Here is a 10521-nt window from a genome sequence, read left to right on the forward strand (position 1 = left end):
GACAAACTTTAATTAGATTAACTAGTTTCAAGAAGAGTAACCTTACTAACATTAGAAGTAAAATTTGAGAACTTGCTGTCCATTTTTTAGATTACTAAAATTTCCATGACTACTCAATAGTGATGGGGGACTGTAGAGTGATTTACATGAAACAGACAAAGACCTAGAGACCCAGAGCCCACAGAAGTGGAAGCATGAAGAAGCACAAAACTGATTCCATTTATAACTCATAAGATTAAATCAATAAAGAAGTCTGATAAAAGTGAACAATTTTTAATGATGAAAACTGACAAACTAGGGGTAGAAAGAGGCCAGTGCAGCAGGGGCGCATGTGAAAAACCACAGCCAACTCAGTACTCGGTGGAACACTGACAGCTTTCCCTGTAAGACCAGAATCAACACAAGGATGCTTCCATGGCCATTTTCTTCAGTATTCTCTTAGATATCCTTTATTTGTGGCAACACAAATAAATAAATTCTGGCAAGTTAATTGGCTGTAAAATAGACCTGCAGATGATATTAACTTATTTTTGGAAAATCCCAAAGATTCCACAGAAGTTTCTGAAACTATTGAAAAAAAAAAAACTTAGCTGAGCTCTACTTCTGTAAACTAATATTGTACACAAACAATTAGATGTCCTGTTTTGTCACAGGCATAGAGAAGCTAAGTAACAAGGAAGATTCAAGTGGGACCCATGTATCTCCCTGGGAAGAAGAAATAGGATAGATTTTGTGGATAGGCAGGGGGCGGGGGGGAATGGGAACAGGAGAAAACAGGTGGGGGAAGGTGGGATGGAAGGACAGAGGACTTGGGGAAATGACTGGAATGGTGGGGGCATTTGGGGAGCAATGTGGAAACCTACTATAGTGGAAACTCACTGGAGTCTATACGAAAGACCATAGTAAACATACTTAGTAGTGAGGGATAGATAGCATGAAACAGCCATCTTCTATAACCACAGAAGATTTTTAGCAGTGGGACTGGGACAACAAAACCTTTGACCTGCAATCTGTCTTTCCTGTAAGATGTACTAGGGTAATGGTGGATCAGAACTTGTGGGAGTGGCCAATCAATGACTGGTCCAACTTAAAGCCCATGCCATGATAGGGAGACTAGACCTGACACTGCCTGGATGGCCAGGAACCAGAGGCTGGACAGCCCAGAAATACAAGATGGAAACAAACATGACCGGAAAAACATGGGCAGACCCTTCTGCTGTCACTCTTCCTCACTTCACATGGGTGACTGGTGTGCAGGCATCACTGGGCCTAGGTGAATTAGTTAGACAGGGATTGTGTTTGAGCGTATGAGAGGATGTTTTTCTCTATGCAAACAATGCACCACTTTCACAGCAGACTCAGAGCATCCAAAAGTATGAGGGCCCCTGAAATTAGATCTCATGAATTCTGAGGGATCGTTACATATTTGAGCCACAACCTAAGATCTTAAAGCCTTTGAATTTTTGTTTACTATATTGATGTCTTTATTTTCCTTTCAAGACAACTTCACTTTAGATCCTGGCCTTCCCTTGTACGTGGGTGTATCCCAGGATAATAAGCGTGAGTCACCCTGCTGGTTGTGCTTAAGTAGTAACTAATCAATTTCACCACATAACTTTTCTCTATTTTATACCCCATTGATATAGAAATGCCCACACTGTGCTGTAGGATGAGAGGTGAAGTCACTCATCCATCACAACCAGGCTGACTGGGAGACTGGTCTTCAAACTGAATCGGTTGTAGACTTCACACTTATACTCTCCAGCATCCTCACCCCTGACGGGATCTATTCGGAGTCCACACTTTGTCGGGGACAGAGTCATCCTCTCTGTGATCTTCAGACTCCGGTTATTGAAGATCCAATGAATAGAGATATCAGTGTCGGGTGATATGCAGGAGAAGGTCACAGATCTACGTCCTGCAACTGTGGTGTCAGTGACTCGCACAAAGGGCTGCGTCACATTCTCTGTGAAGAAACAGAGGAGGGTACCAGATAATAGGAGTCCAGAGAGTTCAACCAGGCCCTATTTAGTGCATACTTAATAAAGTTTCCAGGGGGATAATTTGGAACTGTGACTATAGACATATCTTGTGCTTTAGATCTGCCACCCAGGGACTGTGTGACCCTGATTCAGACACTGTTTCTTGTGTCTCAGTTTCCCTGTAATAGGACACACAGTGAATTAAGCTTAGTTATCAGCAATGGTCTGAAGTTGGGATGGGGGAGCTGCTCACATCACCATTTACTATTCACCTGCAGAAGAGAATGTCCTAGGCTGGACCCCTGAGGAGAAGGAGGAATCTGAAGTATCTACCTCCTCTGTTTCTTCCCTCGGTACCTTGACCTTCCTGTAAAGTCTAATAAGCCCAGCAGAATGATAGGCTAATGGCCCAGACACCTGTCCACTGAGGCTCAGGAGAAGGAGTTGCCCGGGTGACCTATGAACTGCAGCTGTCACGGCAGTGCACAGATGGTCCCACACTCTGTGGGTCTTGGACAGTCAGTAAAGCCTTGGTCCCTGTCACCTCTGACAGGAAATCTAAATAAAGTCAGAAAAAGCTCCCCAGTGTCACCTTGAGTCCAGCCTGGGGCAAAGTTTTGGAGTCAGGGCTTCCTAGTGCATTCTGTGAGGACCCCATGGCTTGCTCAACCATGCCTGACTCCCACACAGTCTCTCTGCGGACATGTGCATGGTTCATGCGCCAAGGGTCTGCGCTGAGGCTAACATTCTGAAGCTGAGTTTACCCAGCACAGGTCCTTCTCTCTTCAGGCAAAGAAAGGTGAGGGATTCTAATCTACTGCTGTTTATCTACCCTTGTAATTCCTGCATTGAGGTCCCAAACCCCAGTGGGGGGACACAATGCAGTGAGGGAGAGATCTGATACAGCCCAGTCCTGACAGTTTAGTGTATGAAGTAGGATAGACCACACTCAGCAGCTAAAGACCACAGAGAGTCACTTACTCTTTAAATTAAATTGCACATATGCCTCTTCTATTTTGAAATCTTTGTTTAAAACTGCAAGTGTGTACATTCCCGCATCTTTCTCAGTGACATTCTCGAGCATCAGGGATCCGTTGTCGTACACCATGCCTCTTTCTCTGTGTGCAGGTTCCCAGGAGACGGCAGCATACGTGATTGTGCTGTATTCGACGATTCTAAGGACCTGGGACCTATATATTGATTTGTACCAGGAAAAAGCTAGCAGATCTTTGGGAAGATTATGAACTTGGAGAAGTACGCCTTCCCCTTCAGCAGGATACTGAGGCACCGGTTGGATCATGAGTTGTAAAGAAGTGAGGGGGTTACAACACAGAAAAAGGGAGGCTGGAGGGGAAAAGAGAAAAAAAGAGTCATCACGTGGGGATCATTGTGCTTGGTGAAAAGATGGCGACCTCCATCCTGAGCAGATGGGTTCATCACTCAGGCTAGAGGTGCAGGTCTGTGTGTGTCTATCCCACTTACTGAAGAGCAGAAGCATGACCTCCTCCTTTCCAAAAGTGCCCCTGAAGGTGTCATGTCCTCTACATGGAACTGTCCCCTTGGGTGTCTACATGGCTGCTCCCTCACTGCCCTCAGTCAGACACAGCACACACTCATGCACACTGGGGTTCGAGATGATGCCTCCCCAGAACTCAACAGGCCTGGAACTTTCGCTTTCTAGGTTATTTCTTCAATTTCCTTTGAGGCAACACTCAACCTCTGACTTCACCTAATAGATGCACTTGCTGCTCTGTCAAGTAGCCCTTAGATCTGGGGCTGGGAGCAGTCTCATCTTCAAGGCAGGCTCAGGTCTTCAAAAGGCTTGGGTGCGAGGCTGGCTGGTTTTATGTCAACTTGACACAAGCTGCAGTCATTTTGCAAGACAAGGCTTCAGTTGAAAATGCCAACACCAGATTGGCCCATTGGCAAAGCTATAGTACATATTTTTAAATTGTGGGTTGATGCAAAAGGATTCAGACCAATGCGGGCAGTTTAAGCCATGGGCCAGGAGTCCTGAGTGATGTAAGGGAACTGGTTGAGCAAGCCTGAAGAGCAACCAATAGGAAGCACTTCTCCATGGTCTTTGTACCAGTTCCTGGATTTTGTTTATGACACTCAATTTGGAGCTAATAAATACCCCAGTTTGACATGGATGTTCTAAAACCATTGTTCCCTACCAGCTTTGTAAGAGTAGAGCACTAGAAAATGCTCCCCTGCATCACTTTAGTCCAGCCTTGGAAGGAAGACAGGATTCAGGGCTCCCTGGTCTAGAGCCCCAAGATCCTGGGCTGACTCTGACATCTTAGGCTGAGTTACTTTCCATCAAGGTCTTCCTTGATGCAGGTGGAGTCAGAAGATGGAAGATGATCTATGGCCATTTGTCTCTAGCAGGGTGTTCTGCACTAAGTGCTCAAACCTCCGCATGGGGACACAGTGCAGGGGGAAGGGAAGCCACGCCAGCCATGACAGCCCTGTGTGTCTAAGCCCCACCCAGCACTGAACAGTCACAGAGAGTCACTTACTGTCCACCTGGAGTTGCACTCGTGCATCTTCACTTCCCATGTCTGATCTCAGAATTCGTAGAGTGTACAATCTAGGATCTTTCTGAGTGACACCATGTAGCAGCAGGGATCCATCCCTGTACAATGTCTCTCTGCCAGTGTATGCAGGCCCCGTCACACTTAATTTCCTGTCTGTTATATATCGGACAACTTCCTGGTTCTTAAACACAGTCGTTCCTTTGAACCAGGCAAAGGCTACAATATTCTCCGGAGGATTGTGAATGCGTAGAAGAACACTTCCCCCTTCAGCAACGCTGGGTGGCACTGATTCAATAGTAGGTTGGCCAGAGGTGGAAAGGCGCCCACACTTCCAAAGGAAGGCTAAAAGGGAAGAGAGAGATCCATCTAATTTGGCATTTATGTATTTGACTAAGATGAGGCCCAGAGTTCTGTGCAGCTGTGCCCACTGCTCAATTAGATTTGTGGGTGAGTGTCTCTCTGTCCTACTTGGTGGACATGTTCAGTGTCCACACACTTGTCACTTCCACTATATGACTCTATCTCTTCAGTTGTCAACATGGCCCTGGCTGACTGCCGTCTGGTCCCTGCTCACATTTACAGTGGATTGGTGTTGGGGTGATGCCTGCCTGACCTCTTCCCCTACAGACCTTGTGTCTTCACTCTCTGAATTTGTTCTGCTTCTCTTGGGGTTGCAGCCAACACCTGAATTCACCTTCTAGCTTTCTTTACTTCAAGTCCACTCAAACTGAGACATCATAAGAACCCTGAGTTGTCTTGTATTTTTTTTAAATAGTACCTAGAAAAAACACAGATACTTGTGGAGACTGAATGAATGAATGATGTCCCAGAACCCTGTTCGCCCATGGATTTAAGAAACTCATTCCATTTGCTTTGATTTTTTTATACTTGTTTACATATTATACTTGTGTGTTAGTAGTATAAGAACTAGTCTAGTGGGGAGGTCCAGTACACAGTACCTAACTGGAGGTCATAGTACTTCTGTTCACTGGTCTCAGCTTTCCAGACAATAAGCAAATGCCTACATCCTTTGGACCACATCAGTGATCCACACCATCTTGATTTTTTTTATTTGGGTCATCAAGCTGAGAGCATCAGCCTTCAGAATATTGCAGTCATGCTTAATAACTTCATGTAAGAATAATGGCTACCACGTCCCTACTGTTTACTATTCAATGAGAGCATCCTAATGATGAGTCTCTCTCCCACTCTCTATCTTCTCCCCTACAAACACAGAGACTTCACTCCTGTCCATGTACCACTCAGGAGACTCCAGACAGTATGTCAGTCCTCTCCTCTCACACACTGTCAACTCCTAGTCTGCTCATCTGTGAGCAGAAGCCCCTGAGATGTAGTACAGCCTTTGCACAGGAGTACAGAGGGGCCTCCATTGCCTCAGTAGGCTGATCTTTCTTCCCTCTGAGTTACTTCTACTCCAGCACAGTTCCCAAGCTCTGCTGTCCTTCCCCCATCTGAGCTGAGCTTCTTCCCAGGAAGGAGCACCTCCCAGAGTCCCATGGGCTGAGGGTGGGTCAGTGTTCAAAACACTGCTCTGCCCCTCCAGTTTCAGTGCTGCCCCATGTTCCTCATTCTCTCTTTATGTTTCTGTCTCTAGAACACACAGAGAGAGTCAAGGGTGATGACCATCCCTGTGACATGAGATAGCAGCAGCTGACCACAGAACTGCACTCTGCTGTGTCCTGGTCTAGGTTTGTCAGCACCAAAAGGGGACAATCTGCACAACTGTGTGACAAAGAAACCCAGCCGGTCACCCAATGCTCTGGAAGCATGGAATTTTCTCTCAGGTGAGTAATGTGGGTGGGGGGGACAAATCTATTCTCTCTGGAGTTATCTTCAGACTGGTTTCTGACCGAGGCCAGTCAAAGGCCCAGGATGTGTCAGGAGTCTCACATCTCGGATGTGTGAGAAGAGGTGACCTGATACTGGAAAAAGGCTGTGAGCTCCTTCAGCCTGTGCAAGATTTTCAGGACCATGCTCTCACTTTTTCTTTTTGATGAGCTGTGTAATGGGTCTACCCATGTGTTTCTTGGTCTTTCTGAGATGCCTTGGACCTCTATCTCATTGATTCTCCTTGGGTATCGTGTATTTCCTAAAGGAAACACATAAAGTGGGAAACAGAACATGATCTCCTGGCAGTGTAGCAGATACGTTAAACAGCTTGTCTGAGAATGTTGGGACCATGATTTCCAGGTCTGTAAAAACAGGGGTGGAAACAGACTACTAGGTAAGATCCCGATTCAGGTAAATACTTTTCTACCAGTTCATTGTGTGTCCTGGTGACATCCTTGGCGATCACCAGTGGAACTACGGCTCATGTCTGGGAAGCTGTCAGATCAGCATAGCCTGGAGTCATTTTCCTGCAGGAGAGAATAACCTGAGCTGGACTCAGAGGACAAGCACATGTCAGGAGAACCTGTGTCCTCAGTTCCTCTCCTCGGGGACTATGACCATCATGTGAAATCTCTTATGCCCAACAGGACAGTTAGTTAATGGTCTGGACACCTGTTGAGCTATGCTTCCCTGCTGACTCTCTAAGAAAGATGGCCAAGGGATGTAACCCAAACAAGACTCTCATGACAGTGTACTATCTAGTTCCACACATCATAAGACTTTGACTACTAGGAAGCTCTGTTCCCTGCCATCAGGAAGTCGAAATCCAACACTTACTAAATATTTCTCATAGACACCTGGAGTTGAGTCTGGGACAGAGGTCTGGAGGCATGCCATCCTGGTGCTCACATCTCTGTAAGAATCCCATGTTTACCTCAACCAAGCACGATGCTGATTCCTTCAGGAACTTTCTCAAGGAAACTTTCCTGGTAAGAACCCCTAGAGTCTAGACAGAGGCTGATAATCTTGGCTGAATTACCTACCATGCATCCACCTGTGTGCAAGGTGAAGCCAAACACAGAATTCTGATCTATTACCATTATTCTATACCATACATGTCCTACACTAAATGTTCAAACCCCAGCATGGGGGCACAAAGCATAGGGAAGGTAGGCACAGAACAGTCTCCTGCATGTGTCCAGAACATGAACCTCATCCATCTCACAGAGTTCACAATGTATCACTTACCATACACGTGGAGGTACATGGATGTTGTTGATATGATTTTTCCCCGTCTGTTATATGTTCTTAGCGTATAGTATCCTGTGTCCTTCTGGGTGACCTTTACAAGCAGCAGGGATCCATTGTGATGTATTGTCTCTCTACCGCTGTGCACAGGCCCCAGATCACTTAAATTGTTGTGCAGTGTATACATTGCAATTCCTCGTTTCATACTTCTGAGCCCTCTGAACCAAGCAAAGGCTGTAAGATTCTCTGGCAGATTCTGGACAAGGAAAAGGACATTTTCTCCTTCAGCCACTTGGGGTGGCAGTGATTCAATGGCCACATGGTCGGTTGTAGACAGGTGCCAAAAGGTTAAAAAGGAGGCTAGAAGTGAATTGAGAAAAACCACCAATATTAAATGGGTGTGATCATCACTCAGCTTCGGTATGTGAATAAGGGTGTGCCCATGCTCCTTTGCAGACATGAGTAACCCTTGACTCAGCCTCTGACTGTGTCATTTACTCTCTTAGGAATTCTCTGCTCAGGTGTCTGCCTAGTCTCTCCCCTCATTATCCCTTATCCTCTTCACACAGAGTATTTGGTGTGAGGAGCAATACCTCTCTGAACTCCTCTTCTGGAGAGTTGTCACTTTCTGAAATTTTTTCTATGTTCCCTTTATGATTCTAGTCAACCCATGGCTTCACCTTTCAGGTATACTGATATCAAGTCCACCAATAACAAGGCTTTTTGTTTGTTTTTTGGTTGGTTTTAGGTGTTTTGAGACAGGGTTTCTCTGTGTCATCTTGGCTGTCCTGGAACTTGCTCTGTAGACTAGGCTGGCCTTGAACTCATAGAGATCAGCTGCCTAGGCCTCCTAAGTGTTGGGAATAAAGGCCTGAGCCACCACCGCTGGGCAGAACTAGGGATTTGTAAGGGCAGGGCTTGTCTGAGCTTTTTGGAAGGGTTAGTTTCTAGGAAAGACTCAGACACTAGTGGATAAAGGAAAAAAGGAAGGAAGAAGGAATGTGTCTCCATGGATGTATCTTCCTAGTTCCTAGGTTTGAATGTTATGACAATAATTATATTCAAGTGTGAAATAAATGATTTTATATTTACTTACATAAATATATGTGTGTATTTGTGAAGGCTGGTGTGTCCTGCACATATGAAGATGTATGCCACAAATATGTGTGGGGGCACATGTGTCAGGGTGTGCATGAGTGTGTTCATGCCACAGCACCTATGTGGAGGGCAGAGTAGAGCCTGCAGGAGTCTGTTCTCTGTCTACTGTGTGGGAGCTGAGGGTTGGTTTCAGGTTGTCATAGCTTCACACACTGAGACATCGCACTAGCCCTCCCCTGTTTGATTTCTATTTGGAGGGCCGTGCTGTCATGGTTGGGAACAGCTGTCTTGAGCCAATGTAACTCACTGTGAACATGGAGTGTTTGACCCTTCTCCCTTACCGTCATCACCTGCTGTCCCCTGAGAGCTTCAGGCTGCTGAGCCTCTGTCCCTCACTGTACCTTCTGCACCATGACTGCAAGCAGAAAACTTGAGTCTCTCTTCTCAAGATCCTGACTCTTTAGGCGACTCTAGCCTGCCCCTGAGTTCCCCTCCCCACACAGTCAGAGAATGGAAACACTTACCTGTGACCAGGAGCCACTGCCAGGGTGTGCACTCTTTGCAGAGAAGCACCGAGGACACCCCCATCTCTCTACTCACTTGCTGTCCTCCCTCTAAAGAGAAAAGCCTCAGCTCCAACACAGAACTCAGGCTCTGCCGTTCTTCCTCCTTCTGGGCTGTGATTTTTCTGAGACAGGAGCACTTCCCAGAATCCAATGGGTGGTGAGTGATGGGGTTTGAGTCCAACACACTGCTCAATCCCTTCTGCTCTCCGTGCTGTCCTGCATCTCCCTCAACTTCCCTTTTTGTTTCTCCTCCAAGCAACACATTGAGCAACAAGGCTGATAAGCATCCCCATGCCCTCAGAGAACAACGGCTCATCCCAGGGCTGACGCCTGTTGTGTCCTTGCCTTAGGTCTGTCAGCACCAAAGAGTGAGCTTCATCACGCGCATGTGTCCTAGCTTCATCACGCCTATGTGTCCTTGTCACACAGAGACCCAGCTGAGCCCAGACTCTACCCTGCGTTCTCAGTGCTCTTGGAAAGTGGAATTTACCCCCAGTAATAAGGTGACAGAAACGTCTCTGAGGGCTGAAAAGAGACAAGCTGAGTGATGACTAGGTGTGATGATCAGTCCTTTATAACTAATGACACCAGTCAAATTAAAGATACAGGAGAGAGGTCCAGGAGCAGTTGTGTGAGGAGTTTCATGTGCTCAGTGTTGGGAAAGAGGTGACCTGTGTGTCCTTGAAAGGGCTGTGGGCTCCATCTCCCTATGGATGGTTTCAAGGTAACATTCTAGCATTATGTGTTGGCTGAACCCATGTCCTTTCTGGTCTTCCTGGGTCACGTTTGCCCTTTTACAGGTGATTCCCTGGTGGTAATCTGGTCTTCCCCTATGAGAGATGCCTGGGGGGAGGGGATCTTCCTGGTCCCCATGCAGAAAGGTGTTCTCAGACAAAAGAAGGAGCCAGTAGGTCAGAGCAGGGTCTAGGGAAGGAACTCAAGGTTAGTAGGGACAGAGATGGAAAGCAGTCTGCAGGTCATGGTTCAGGGAATCATTTTCATATCATTGAGCATGTGCCCTGCTATTGCCCCCTGGAGGTCACTGGGAGAACTGCAATGTCATGTCTAGGGATACAGCAAGCATGTATCAAGAAGCCAAATGTGAACTTCCCTGATATGTTCAGCACAGGTGGGGTGCAGGGCCTGTCAACCTCATCATATGCTCTTCAGGACTCCTAATTCCTTCTACTGCATGATGGGTCTAGTGTGGTGATGTTTTATTTGTGCTTTAACAAG

At 46.5% G+C, this 10521-nt stretch overlaps 1 protein-coding gene across 1 annotated transcript; it reads right to left on the reverse strand.

The window, feature by feature from the left end:
• Positions 1-1682: 1682 nt before the first annotated feature.
• LOC128125602 (pregnancy-specific glycoprotein 22-like) lies at positions 1683-9307 on the reverse strand. The gene is made up of 5 exons (XM_052763186.1): positions 9244-9307; positions 7622-7981; positions 4505-4864; positions 2964-3326; positions 1683-1966 (listed from the first exon to the last, which is right to left on the reverse strand). Exons 1-5 carry the CDS (start codon positions 9305-9307, stop codon positions 1683-1685), a joined length of 1431 nt encoding a protein of 476 aa, XP_052619146.1.
• Between the last annotated feature and the right edge of the window lie 1214 nt (positions 9308-10521).

The sequence above is a fragment of the Peromyscus californicus genome, unplaced genomic scaffold (genome assembly GCF_007827085.1).
Source record: "Peromyscus californicus insignis strain IS unplaced genomic scaffold, ASM782708v3 Scaffold_4__1_contigs__length_199733344, whole genome shotgun sequence".
NCBI classification, from domain to species: domain Eukaryota; kingdom Metazoa; phylum Chordata; class Mammalia; order Rodentia; family Cricetidae; genus Peromyscus; species Peromyscus californicus.